Raw genomic sequence first — 14600 nt, forward strand, 5'->3', positions numbered from 1 at the left:
TAAAGAAAGTGCATTGTACACAATTCTGTAGAGGAAGAAAATATGCAACAAGTTTTATTCAGCGTAAGTCCACCAGCACGAAGATTACAGGAAATAGAAAGTGCATTAATAAAAGCTAGTCTTTACCAAAAAGAAAATATATTATTGATTCAAAATATCTTACACTTGAATGATGTAATAACTTATTCTGGGAGTCTACTGATTAAGAGAAAAATCAACAGGAAGGCTGCTTCATAAGTAAATCTAACTTCCCAGTTAAAGTCTGAGAATTTAGTAGAGATCACTGAGTCCAGCAGTCTTCCTTGCTTTCTGCATTAATGCTCTCAGCTGGAACTGCTTGCGAGACAGAAGACGTACATGCTGAAAAAAAAGAATAAGAACAGCAGGCTATTGGGAAAGTTCTGATAAACATGTTAATTCTACAGCAATCCACATTTTGAAAACATGACACAGTCCATAACCCAAATGGGATGTTTATTTTTGGGAACACTAAAAGCATTAGTTCTCCAAATGGTATTTTCTTGGCTTATAATTGTAAATGGCTACCAAATGCAATCACTATAGTATATTTTCGTGATTTAATAATTAGTTCTACACAAATTCTTATCATACAGGAGATGTAATGTGTACTCTAAGGTGAACTGAACTGAAGACCAATTAACTTCCCATGGGGGAGAAGATTTTTTTTTAAACCATTTAAACCAGCAAGCTACCTAAGAAGGAAATAGTATGTTTCTACCTGGTGCATCGTTTGCTGAATATTAAAAGCCAAGCTGATGCAGTGACTTGGGGAAACCTTACCCATTAGAAAGAGACGAGACTGCTAAGTCTCATAACACTGTCTTGGGGTCACTCGGTGACAAGACAGTTTTTGCACACTAACTTTTCAGATCCAATTCAGACAACCATGTTGTGAAGTTCCATCCTCTAAAAAAGCATTTTTAATATATTCAAAGTAATAATTCTGTTTTAATTTTCAGTGCCACCCACCACACATGTAAGCTCAAAATAGAAGACTATTAGACCAGACATGAAAACTGTTAACATTAAGAGCAGCAAAGAAAGAGTCTCTAAGAAGGTCTCTGCTAGAGGTGGACAACTAGCTGGCTTCTCAAGGTCTCCTTCCACTTTTCATTTCTATGGGTCTAACACTCCACTGTTTGCCTCAGCTGACACATCTGTAGACTACAAGTGAAAAGCTGAGTACTCTAGTCACCCTTAGTTTTGTCAAAATCAGTATCCAAGTCCGAAAGAAAGCTTGTGTTGAAACTATTGTACATTTCTGATGATGAGTTTGTATCTATAATGCTTTTCAAATTGGCCTTTCATCTTAATTTTGAAATTCCTCTTTTAAAAAAGTTTTGTTTCTACCCATATGTACTTCTGCACTTACTGCACCTTCTTCAGTGAAAACATCATTAACATTAATAAGCTGAACACAAGAGTTCAAGGGATTTAAACACATTTAAAATGCATGTCATAAACCATCCCAAGAAGCCTACCTTTAAAAAGACATCCAGATCTATCACGCCACGTCTCAGTGCTTCCCCAAGATAAAAAATGGTGTCTTCAATTGCATTTTCCTCTGCATATAAGTTCAGGATCTGCTTGTAAAGAGGTGCTGTAGGAATGATAACTTCATCTATATCATTATTTTCTGATTGATTTTCCATTTTCTCTAAAGCAGAACTGAGCTCCTCATCCTTCTTCTTGAGAAGTTCAATGTTCTTGTCAACTTCAGCCTAAAAACATTGAAGAAGTTTATTTCTTAGCTTTCAAGAGCTGAATATCATCTTATGTCAAGCTGTCTTGATAACTGTCAATATTTTTAGAAATGCCACTTGATTATTTATATCTCTATACACCTCCACTATGATTTTTACAAAAGAAAGGGCTAGCAGTCTATATATTTGAGATTCTATCATTTTAAAAGTAAAAGCTGTTTTAGATTATCATGTCAATCCATTACCAATTTTAATTGTAGGGAAGGCACACAAACAGCCTCAGCGTTTTGAAGGTACTACAAAAGGAAAAGCAATGGTTTAAACAAGCTAAATATAATAATAATGAAAAAAACAAAGCCAAATTAATTATTTTCTTTGGAAATGTATCCTTTGTAGTAAGTTCCTAGATAAGTCTGCTGAGCATGCATCACACACACACTCTAAGCCGTATTGACAGGAAACAAAAAAAAAAACATGCTGGCTTTACCACCAACGGAAACTATAATTTAGCTGCATCTGTAAGAGAAATAGTCAACACCTCTGTTTTAATTTGCTTCCCAATATTTTCCATGTCCCACAGCTAACCAATTGGAAGAGATGATTCACATCTGTTCTCCTCATATTACATACAGACCATTATCAGATTCCACTCTTCCCCCGACCCCCTCCATCTTCTTCCAGATTTACGTCCTAGCTTACTTAGTCATCTCTTCTATGCAAGCTTGCTCACATGTTGGATCACCCTTCTTGCCTTTCTATCATACATCTGCAGTTCTGTTATGTCCTTCCTTTCCAAGATAGTGAAGACTACAATTACACACGGCATGCACTCAGTGGAGTGAATGCAGTGTGTAAGCACATCACAGATCTGTATAATGACATAATGGTATTCCCTGTTCTCTGCTCCTTATTTACAATTTCTAACAGTCACATTTTTTTAAAACAGTTTTTGAACACTGAGCTGATTGTTTCTGAAACTGATCATTAGTCCCAAAATCTTATTCCCAAGTGAGAATGCAAGCAGCAGATACAGTAAACAGAAATCAGGCCTTAATGAAAAACTTAGCAACAAGTTCTGAGCATAAGGAGTAGGAGAGACTCTCGTTTGGAAAGGAAAAGTGGAGTTATACAAGGAAGCTGTGACTAAAATCAGCGTCTCTGCACTAAGACACTGCAATGTTCTCCAGTGCTACTGTCGTACATTATTAGCCAGAAATGGAGACACAGTGATTAAACACTCCCACAACATTCATCATCTTTTCTAGAGAGTATGGGCAAAAATATCAATACTGTTCCTCTACTGTTGAACAACAGCATTTTTAAGACATGGCACAGTGTGTTTTAGGATCACTGCTATTTCCAACTCATCTCTCCTGAATAGGTGCACCTCAGTGTAGAAAGAGAATACACACTTGTAAAGCAGTGCAGTGGATGTTTTGGTATTTATCTCGTGCTAAATAGAAACTAGTCACATACTTCCGTTCCCTGCTAGAAATACTCAGATATAGAGCAGTGTTTCATCTCCGCTTACCACTTCTTGATCCAGGCGAGTTACCATCTCTTCCAGTTTCTGGTGTCCTTTCTTCAGGTCTTCTTCTGTCCGTTTCAAGGCATTGAGTTCAGCTTGTGCACGATCCATTTCTTCTTTCATCCGCCATCTCAGTTTGTCACTGACTGCTGAAATAAGGGAAGCTCGAATGGTATCTTCACTGATAGTTCCATCTCTACTGGGTCCTGCACAAGAAAATTCACAAGCACAAAATTAACTCTCTTCCGCGCTGGCTTCAATACAAAGCCAGTTTGAATAAAATGGCTATCTTGCTGTGTATACTTAGCGACACAGGATACTAAGAGAAATGTTTTTTAAAATAGTTTACAGAAGCTGTGAAGAGGCTACAGAGAAAAAAAAAAAAAAAAAAAAAAAGATATACTAATGTGTACAACAAGTAAATTTAAGAGCATGAATCCATTCATCCACTTTACTATTCCTGCATCCACAGAATTATTTTAAATTAAAAATAGGCTGGCGATTTCCCCCTAAAATCTACAAATGTTGGTAGCCTAAGTCTTTGAAAGATGACTGAATTTCTGGTGAACTCTGTCGGAATTAGCAGATACATGTGTGTTCAAGCACAAATAATGTAACAGCTGGCCTAAGACAGAAAATTTGCCTGGAGGTGCTCTATTTGGAGGTTTACCAATTACTTATTTTAAGATTCATGAAAAATAGATGGACACTATGCTAACAGAAATAACGATAATGAAAAAGATATTAACTACTGCTGTTTTCTATTTCTGACAGGGCCTAAGTGACAAATTACTGGACACTGATTCAAAAGCTACAACATATTCTACTCTCCAGTTAGTTTCACAATTATCTTTCTCTTTCAGCCAGCCTAGGGCAGGCATGGGAAGACAGTAAAACAATCAGTATTCATAAAGAACATTTGTTGGTTTATTAACAATCTTCCTTTAACAAGCAATATTTACTAAAACCAGAAATGCTTATCAATTACATTAGCATATCATTTATAGATATATTTTAGCAGACAAAAAGTAGATGGCAGACTTGTAGAAAGATGTTCCGTATTATACTGGGCCTACATTATTTTTTTAATAACTTCTGCAGGATGATAATGTAATGATGGAAGACAGAGGAAGAGGTTTACTAAAGGCAACCATGAAGAACCTGTGAAAATTCTCCCTGGACAAAATATTTTTTTTAAATATATGTTAGTTGAATAAAAAGTATTAAATCAAGCATACAGAGGTGCTGTGAAATCCATTTTACGATTCTAACAGAGGTGAGCAAATATTTTACTCTATTTTAGCTAGAGCATAACGAAATACATGATAATCATGTATTTCATGATATCATGAACACATGACAAAAATCATGATGAAATACAATTTGACCTCAGTTATACTAATTTATCAGTTTCACTTGGTTCATGGTGCCCAGAAACTTCAAGGGAGTTATTGTAGTAGCAGTGAAGCAGATTAGTAGCCACTATTGTTCTTGTATTATATAACTGGTTTCTAAACTGATCAGTGTTAGCTAAAACAGCAGCTGAGGCTGCTATGTAATTGAGGTTACTACGTAGATGATTGCTGGGTACAACTTGTAATTTCAATTCATTAAATCACAGTTCCATCCATAAATAATAGTACATTTAACACATTTCACTAGTCCCTCACCCTCTAAAACACTAGAGGCTTTCACATTTAAGCCTAAATATTACCTATTGCTTTTGCAAGTCAGCCTTTCAATGAGACTACCTTATTTCAAGAGTCTGTGCAACTTCCACCTTTTAAAATAAAAGGTAAACTCTCAATATTGACCTCAGAAAGTTTTGCTTATCTGCAGACCAGGAAATCTTTGATTGCTCTAGGGAGTGTGAATTGGCTACTGGTTGCTGGATTGTACCAGTATTAGAGTATTGATACTCATTAGAGTATCTTTGAGTAGGGTACATATCCTCCTGATAATCAGCAATGATCTGGAACACGCTGTCTAAAGATTTCAGTTCTGCCTTAGGACAAAAAAAGCATCCGAATCAAAAAATTAACAGTTTTCTGTTAGGATCTGAGCATAACTGTTTTAAATAAATAAATAAACAATATAAAAAAATATTTTGAGTATCTGTTGGTATTGTTATACTAGCAAAATGTTGACACGACCACACACCTCCGAGAATCCTCAAAACATCCAAAGAATTTTTGGACCTCCACTGCTAAGCGGAACAAGACTGCATACATTCGACTCTCTTCCCTCCCTATGCCTTTTCCTCTATTCCCATCCGCCTTCCAGTACACAAAACCGATTCCATGCCAGATATTTTAAAAAACAAAGCTATGCAACTGACAGAAGAGTAACAAAGGAAAAAATGTATATCATGCTTACTAATGCATCAATTTCTTCTAAAAAGAACAACACCTCAGATTACTAATGTTTCTTACATACAAATTGCAACAGAATTTGTAGAATTTTAAAATAATAAAGTTCACTTTAGACAGTATTATTAAGCTCTAACGCCATACCTAGCAATCAATTCTACTTTTTTTTTCTGATATTTCTCACTATGGGATATTTTTAAAAGGTTCGCTTTAACAATAAAGAAGGACTGAAAAAAAAAGTCACAATACACCTAACAATGAAAGATCTCATACAAGTGTCAACAGGTACGAAAAATGTCTTTGCACATATGAAGGACTAGCAGTTACATTCTATACGTCTTCCTAAAGAGCATGAACCCATAGCATTTTATGTCACTTCCATAATTAGCCCAGCCTAGGGAAGATTTTATGGCACAAAGCCTGTAAATCCAGAGAGCACTGAAACCCTTAACCTTTACCAGGCAGAGTCTGGTTTCAGACATGACCTTAGAGAAGCAACGAACTAGTAACTGCATCAGGTAATTAATGGCAGATTACGGAACAGAAAGAAAGAAAAAAAAACAACAACAACTGAAGGACTATTTGAAAAACTGGCAATTAGATATATAAAAAAAAGCTACTCTGTATTTTCATTCAATCCAAACTAAGCTCACTAAAGGAAACACCCCGCCACCATACAAACAAAATTCTCAATTTTACCTCCTTCTATGTTCCCAATAAGCTATCATGATAAATCATAGTCTATCAACAGCAGAAAAAAATCTGAATGGGAAATAAATGTTTGCAATTTAAAGTAAAAGAAGTTTACTGTAAATACATTGGATGATTAAAGAGACATCTTTGCATTTCATGTTGCATGAGATAAACCACACACAGCAGGTGCATGACTTTTGCCTAGCTGCATCAAAGGAAGCTGTCTAATGTTAAATTGCCACTGTAAAATCTGGCACTACAACATACCAGATAACCTAACTCAAGACCTGTGAAAAGCCTGCTATAATACTTGGCAGATACTCCACCTCTGTTCATCTTTACTGGGAATGAAAAGGAAGAAAAGTAGTTAAATATGACATCTATATTTTAAATTAACTCTACCACATAAAAGCAAAACTGGATCTGTTTCGAGAGATGCTGCAGAAAGCTGACGTTCCCTAGAAAGGTTCCTAACAGACTGCTGCATGTCTGACAATGAGAGCTGCTGGGGACTACCAGCCTGCAAGGAGCCAGCAACCCTTCAACACTGAGTACACCTTGGCTGGAACAGCAGCTTTCTTGTAGAGTGTAAAGAAGCCACACACATAGCCTAAGAGTGGAAATGACCTCTAAAACAGCCAACAGAGAACACTTCTGTAATTCAGAAAGCTGAAATAACTTGGACACGGAGGAGGAGGATGAGGCACAAAAAATTCAAAATATGACTTGTTTCTAAGTTGTAGAACAACAGAACAATTCCTCAATTTCTTTTTAAGAGTAAGTTGAAGCCAATTCCTGTGCCTTCCAATTCCTTCCTTTGCCAATCTGTGAGCTTGCTTTGTTCCCAAGAAGGTGAATTAAAGCCTCAAAATACACATGGTTCTAGAGTGATGAACGTGTATAAATAACTGGGAGCTTGCACATTAAATTAAAAACCTGTGGATGTGGTTTTTAATTGCAGTGCAAGAGATTACAAATGGCTGATCTTCTGACCAAGGTGACAGAAGCATCTGTATCCTTATCACGTAACTGCTCCTAAAGGACTACCCAATTGCAAAGTCACTGCACCACCTTTCTACTTAATTAGATATTTATCAGCGGTTCCCAATCCATTACACGTACTCACACTAAAAATGAAGGACAGAACAGAAACCAAGCTGGTTTGTTTTTGCCAACACTAGGCAACCAAGCAGCAAAATGGGAAAAGATCCAAGTTAATATCCTAGGTCTTGCTGCTGAAGGGAAGAAAGAATATTACCTACTAACAAGTAGGTAATGTCATGAAGCAAAGAGGCAGAAGAAGAAAGATGCAGTAAAAATCAAGCTCATTCCAAATTCATTGAAAACCTCTGCTTTAGGACTTTTGGAGTAAAAGTATAAGTATATATAAAAACTGAGACTAGTAGATGACTAAGTGTGGACAAAAGCACTTTTAAAAGCTGAGACCATGAACAAAGAGCAATACAATCAAAAGTCACCTACAGTTAATGGGTGAGGGGGAAAAAACATCTTAGGGTGGTTACATGCACTGTTTTTTCAACATACTCAGAGAGCAGATGCAATGTATTGTATACAATCAGGAATTTAACAAGTTTCTGAGTAAATAAAGTGAAAGACAAAGGATGCAAAATGTGTTATATTCTTTCTTCAAGTAACTCTTTTTTTTTTTCATTCAAGATCAGTATTTTAGAAGGTCAGGTTAAGAACAATAAATTCCTTTTCCCATTTTCCGTCTTTACATATCAATTTCAGTGGGAAGCTTCAATTCAAAGAGATACTTTCAAAGCTACTCACCAACAGTAGTCACAGGAGGCTGAGAAGGGTAGTACTGAACACTAGTGGTTGCTGGAAACGGAACACCACCTGGATAAGGGTAGTTTGGGTAGCTGCTTTGACAAAGAAAGATATGCATAGGTGATACTTTGCAAATAGTTAAGTAACATTAGCATATCACCTTTATGTTTCCATATTAAATACTTACTGACATCATAAAATGCTTAAACTGCAGGCCACGTTATACTTTCTCTCTTTTCCTGTTCACATTAACATCTTTCACAACTTGTCTTTCTCATATAATTTGATACCATTTTATCTGAAGCCCTACCTAGTTATTTCCTGGTCAGGCATTTGGACCATACCAATTTCTCTTTAATCACTCAATCTTGCCTTTCTAGAACCCTAAGCTACCCAAAACTAATAATTCTAACTTCAAATGGACAAAAAAAATCAATTGTAACAATCTTTAACATTATAAGAATATTAACAGAAAGACTACTGAACTGTTTCATGTAAATGCAAAAATGCTACGCAAAATACATTAAGAACACTTTAGATAGGTCTATTTAGGAGGCAAAAAATTGCCCTTAGAACTTGTCAAAATCCCTGTTTTTCACTCCTTAAAACATACATCCCAATGCTTACTATTTTTTTTCCTTCTTAAATCTAAATGTTACATACTATAGCAACTCCTCATATGCTCTTAACAGAATCAGGACATAAGGATGTTAATAATAAAAAGAAAAGCAGTGTGAAAACATTAAGGTAGAAGGCAATCAGCATCTTGCTACTTGCTGAGAAAGAACTGTAATCATTCTGGAAAAGGTTTATTCATTTTCACTTTTACATAACATACTTAAAAGCAAATGTTTTATTTCATATTAATAGAACGCTTTTGAAATCATTTTGTGCCCTTCAAGTTCTCTTAGAGTGCTCTGAATTAGTTTTGTTAGTTACTTAAGATTTAGGTATTTTTCTAGAGTATTAGCTACTTACAACTACTTAAATGAAACCTTCACAAAGATGGTAATTACATTATGAAGTGCCTCTTAAGTCTTTGCAATTTTAACCTTTTGGGGGTAAGTTTGACTTCCTGCTGCTAAGAATTTCTCATCTTCTAAAAATCTACCTTCTAAAAGTACACTTTAAAACAATATGTATTTGCTGAAAAGTTCTAAGATCATCCAAGTGAAATTCTGAGTTAAATATTCATTTTCTAAAAGATAGTCATTAATTTCTTCAACAGCTCTCTGCCGTATCAACTTTACTTATACACACAACAGTCAGATCTGCACGTGCAAATATGATACCCAGAGAAAATATGGTTAGCAGAGTTTTATGAATGGCAATTGTAACACTGTAATAAACAGCTTTTGCTATAAAATGGAACATTAATGGTGAGAGCAGAGCCAAAGCTGAAGTACAAACTGCTCCTCTTCTAACTGCCAAAGAATATTGTTGAAAGCAACAGTTCATTCTAAACAACTCTTTAAACTATTACCAGGAGGTACTCTGGTGTGACTCACTGTCAGCTTTTAATGCCTGTGAAACAAAATCAGGCATAGAGAGGAAGAAAACACGTGAAGGTTCCCATTAATCCAACAATTGTTTTGTCCAATTACTTGAATTGCCCAGTTGAGGGTACGTGCCTTTATATAGCAATCAGCATAACCTTATAAAATCAAATTCATTATACAAGTGAAGCAAGAGAACGTGGAGGTAAGTAATCATTTTGAAAACATAATTGTCACACAACTACATTACAGCTTAAACAACAGTAAGAAAACTATACCTTTCTCAAACTTTCTTCTGGCTATTGACAAGAGTTCTGTCCTAACTCATGAGCACACATTGCAAACATAACAATTAGGTGATAAATGATGAGATTCAAATCCATCGTAAGAAACAGAATACGAATAAGACTAGATTTTGCTCAGAGAAACCAATCTGTTATGTAAATGATAATGCAAAGTGGTTAAAATAGTTCTTACCTTGGGTTTGCAGTGCTTCCTGGTGGATAGGGAGTTATTCCACCTGGCATGCCTGGCACATAGGAAGCTAAACAAAATAAGGATTTCACATATTTTTGGAGGAAAAGAACATCACACATTACTTACAATTGCTAGTCAGAACATCTTCCACTGAATATTTATTTTCTTAATTATTTTAAATATAAATTCACCAATGCATGGATAAAAAGTATATCAAATTAAAAATGCAGTGAGCAATTGTACTAAGTAAATCATGAATGCATAAGAAAGTCTCTACAGCAAGAGAACTCAAAAAATGGGTGCGTTAAAGATGACAGACCTGATGAATTTTGTCTCCACATTTTATATTATGGATGAGAAAAAATAACCTTTCCAAGGAGTCATTGTTCCCTACTCACTAAATTACGAGCATATAATTTAAGTACCTTCAGAGTAGGCTTAACGGTTGATTAGCTGTTTAACAATCCAATCACACTATTTAGCAATTTCTGCCATTTAGAAGTTACACTTATAAAAAAAATTATCAACAAATATAAATGTCTAAGGCTTTAACACAGCCGTAGTAATTTCAAGTTTCTTCTTAGAAATCTGACGATTCTATTATTAAAAATTATTATAATTTACTACATAGTTATAGTAATCTTAAGAATATTACCTTTTTACCTTTATTTCTTTTTTTAAGCCTCCCTAGCTACCTACATCTTCAATAACTTTCAAATAATTCAGGATTTATGTTTTTTAATTAAAGTGCTTCACTTCTTAAACAGCATTATCTAGAACTTAAAAATGTGACCAATTGTCTTTAAAATGAAAAAATGAGTCAAGCAATACTGTAATAAATCTAAGCAGCTATTAATAATACAAAAATCCTGAAATATTTTCATTAAAATTACTTCAACTATACTAGTCATGAGTAACTACAAAGGAACAAAGCAGTGTGATGTTTCAGTTGATGATCCTCCCTGGAAGCACAGTACAGGTCACAGCTTCCACTAGAAGTGCACTGTGCTGACACCTGCTGTTCCTGGACAATCACAACAGCTTGTTTGTTACCTAGTGCTCCTATGGTCAGGCAGGTTAGCACTGGACAAGTTAAAAAGCCCCAAACACTTACCTATAGCCACCTAACTCTAATGGTCCTATTTATGTTTGCTACCTCTCTTCTCATATGTTAGAGAGACTAAGACCTTAATATAAAGTTTTTTTCTGTGAATTGTAATGACTAATTTTTTTTAGATGCAACTATGATCTGATAAAAGACATTTCATTCAAAACCACACACAGCCTTAAAAACTGCAAAAATATAACCCCAACTAAAATCAGCTTACCAACAAATTATGTAGAACTGTTATAATACCATTAAATACTCTGCAGCTTATCTGCTTCCCCCCTAGTCTTTCATGAATAGCTCTACTCTACTGTTTTCTTCCCATCCAATTCAGTCTTCTCTTTTCTGTTTCCCACTTCTCTCCTCCCCACCTATCCTCAGTCTTTAAATAAAGTTGCTTCCAGAAATTTATAAACTAAAAATATTAAAATATTTTAGCTGTTTAATATATAAAATATTTAAAATATTAAGATTTTTGCAATAAAACGTGTCCTAAGTCGGAGTACCAAATTAACAGAGAAGCCTGAAAAATCATGTTTTTCTTTTCATTTCATTCATTCAAAACCTGAAGCAGGTTTTTCTTTTCATTTCAGCCAACAATTACTAACAGCTAAACAAATATGATTGTGCACATGGGCAACACAAGCAATAGGATTTTGGCATACAGAGATGTATTATCAAAATACAAAAAACATTAAGATACAGTTATCTGAATATATATATATATATATATATATGTATATATATATATATGTATATCCCTGAATGTTGACACATTAGCAGTTTTGATTTGGGGGGAGTGAAAGTATGTGTGTTGTTTGTTTTGTTATCTTTTTCTGCTTCCCCTCTGCCAATACAACCTTGATTTTTCCCCTGCTTCCAAACACACACAAAAAAAAAAAAAACAACACAAATTCTTCCAACAGATCAAAAAGGTCTGGCACAGCACAAGCGAATTCATTACCCATCAGTACAGAAAGCCACTTTAGTGTAATATAATTTCTCAACAAATTAAAAACCACCACCACACTTCAGAATATTAACGGGAGCATTTGTGGAAATCAGTAACCACAACCACTTACTAGTTGGTGGGCCAGTTGCCTGGTATGGTGGGTAGCCTGCCGAAACAGTAGGCCGAGAAAAGACTGGAGGTTCCTCACCAAACACCACAATCATAACTTGAATCAGTTCCAGCAAGTCTGACTGAGGCTGCGAGGATAAACGAATCAGATGTTGATTTCTGCTGGCAGATAGTTTACCTTACTCTAACAATGACACGGTACCATTCTATCAGCTTCCAAAAGCCATCCTTTCATTTGTTTGTATGCATGTACACAAACACGCACACATGTATATTTAACTTTCTTTATGGATTCCTTTACAGATTGCAACCTAGCTAACTGGTTTTCAAAACAGTATAGAGAAATACACGATTCTGAGCATTTACTTCCAGAATAACCTGGTGAGCATGTGGTGCCATATCAACCATACGGCAATAAATGATTGCAGATGACTGCACAATGATGGATTATAATATTTTCTTGAAGCTTAAATCAGCTCTTCCACACAACAAAAAAAAAAAAAAACACAACACACATCACAAAGTTTTGAGACATTCCAAGTTAATACAATACAGCTTTTGCTCCAGTTCAGAATGGCTCAACAGAAAATAATCTAGCCCATTTAAGGAGTTGCACATAAATGTCCTTTAAGTATAGCTATACTGGTTTTCTCAAAGTTTATAACTACTTTTTTATAGGAATGATTTCATTTCTCTGAAATAAAGGCAAGCTTCGTGAACGCAGTACTAGTTTAAGCACCCTATTTCTTGATTTTCTTACCTCTGCAATCCACTCAGTAATCCAAAAAACAAGTTTATTTTATTCTTACCACCCTCTCTATCTGCATCTTCAATGATCCTCCCGCTTGGGCGGGACCTAAGTGCTGATCTTTCCACTATTCCCACACAAGTGCTGAACTACCACCCATGTTTATTACATCTATTGCTGCTAATCACTTTTGATAGAACTGCACATCTTGTCAAGTTCTTCTGACCTTGTCAGAATATTTTATTTTCTTTAAACATCCATGTTTTGGTCAAAACTTCTCTGAAACCTGTACCGCTCAATGACTTTATTAGTAAAGCAAATACATACATATACTCAGAGCTCCAGCAAAGTTTGCCTGAAGTAGTCTAAATGCTCATGCAGCAGTCCATTTTCATCAGAGATTAATATCAGCCAGAATTTGTAATTTGCCTTGAGTAAATACTCTTATCTCAAGGTAAATATTCTTATCTTCATATCAGTGTTCTGCCAGGCAAGGAAGCCCATGCTGCACTGTTTAATCAGACAAGCTGCCGCTAAATTAAATTAACCAGGCAACAGAGAACACAACAGTGGGAACTTTAAGACATTACAAACAATAAGCAGTTGCATTCTTTAAATAAATGGTTTAAGATGCCAAATAAATAGGACTGCTTTTTGTTATAAATGGCACAAATATCTAAAGAAAGTCAGAAGAGAATTTAACAATTCCAAGTTCTTTATACTTACGTATTTCCACTCATGCAGGTAAGGAAGGTATATCTTTCCATTCGCATCAACATGCTTCCCTGTCTTTATTGTCATTGAGCTAGTGGGTTTAACAAAACAGATTGGGGGGTTGAAAGGGTAGGTGTCCAGCAGCCACAAGCAAATTGGGATATTGTAGGTGTTACCTAAAAAGAGGTTTTGAAAGATTTTAGAAGTCCTGTTCTTTTGTGCTCTGATTTTTAAAACTTCTATCATCCATAAATTCAACTGCACTGACACAAGTTGAAGACAGCATCTACTAAAAACACTCAAATGAAAAGTTCCTGATATGGTGACGAACTCAGAACTTCCCTGATATGGTGACGAACTCAGAACTTTCATTTGCAATTACTGTTTACCACTAATACATTATCTCATTTATTCTGCAATGTAACATTACTAGATCCTAATCTGCATTATCCTTAGCTGCAGCAGTAAGTGGTTTGCAATACTCAATTAGAGAAGTTGAAAAACATGCAGCACTGAAAGATAAACACATGTTACAGAGCTGTACAGGCAAGAAGAGGCAATGATGTATGCTAAGATTTTATTCCACAGCAAAACCAGGACAAATATACTGTGGTTAAGTAAAGGATTTCACAAAAATAGTGGTCACGGAAGTAGTGAAGTTGAACCATTAAAATCTGAACAGTTTTAAATGTGATTTGGGAACATAATGGTTGCAATATTGATGACGATGTTTATAATAATAATAGCATACCTCTGTAAGGCACTGGAATGGTTCCACTCAAGCTCATCAGCTCTCTAGATGAGCCGTCGTTAAAAACTGAAAAGGAACAAATAGTGTTTTTAAAGGAAATCCATTTGTTGTGTTGAT

The 14600-nt window shown here is 35.3% G+C and overlaps 1 protein-coding gene across 4 annotated transcripts in view; it reads right to left on the reverse strand.

The window, feature by feature from the left end:
- Positions 1 to 14600, reverse strand: part of TSG101 (tumor susceptibility 101) — a 20567-nt gene continuing 5967 nt past the window's right edge. For 2 of the 4 annotated variants that reach the window (XM_082761806.1, XM_082761805.1), the window contains exons 3-10: positions 14484 to 14549; positions 13745 to 13908; positions 12272 to 12398; positions 10082 to 10148; positions 8109 to 8203; positions 3256 to 3458; positions 1503 to 1742; positions 2 to 360 (exon numbers count right to left, since the gene is read on the reverse strand). In XM_082761806.1, coding sequence (XP_082617932.1) covers positions 271 to 360; positions 1503 to 1742; positions 3256 to 3458; positions 8109 to 8203; positions 10082 to 10148; positions 12272 to 12398; positions 13745 to 13908; positions 14484 to 14549 — 1052 coding nt within the window. In that variant the 3' untranslated portion in view covers positions 2 to 270. Of the gene's footprint in view, positions 361 to 1502; positions 1743 to 3255; positions 3459 to 8108; positions 8204 to 10081; positions 10149 to 12271; positions 12399 to 13744; positions 13909 to 14483; positions 14550 to 14600 lie in introns of all 4 variants that reach the window. The other 2 variants (XM_082761803.1, XM_082761804.1) reach the window with 2 other exon arrangements.

This window comes from Aythya marila, assembly GCF_965140915.1.
Source record: "Aythya marila genome assembly, chromosome: 5".
In the NCBI taxonomy this organism is placed as follows: domain Eukaryota; kingdom Metazoa; phylum Chordata; class Aves; order Anseriformes; family Anatidae; genus Aythya; species Aythya marila.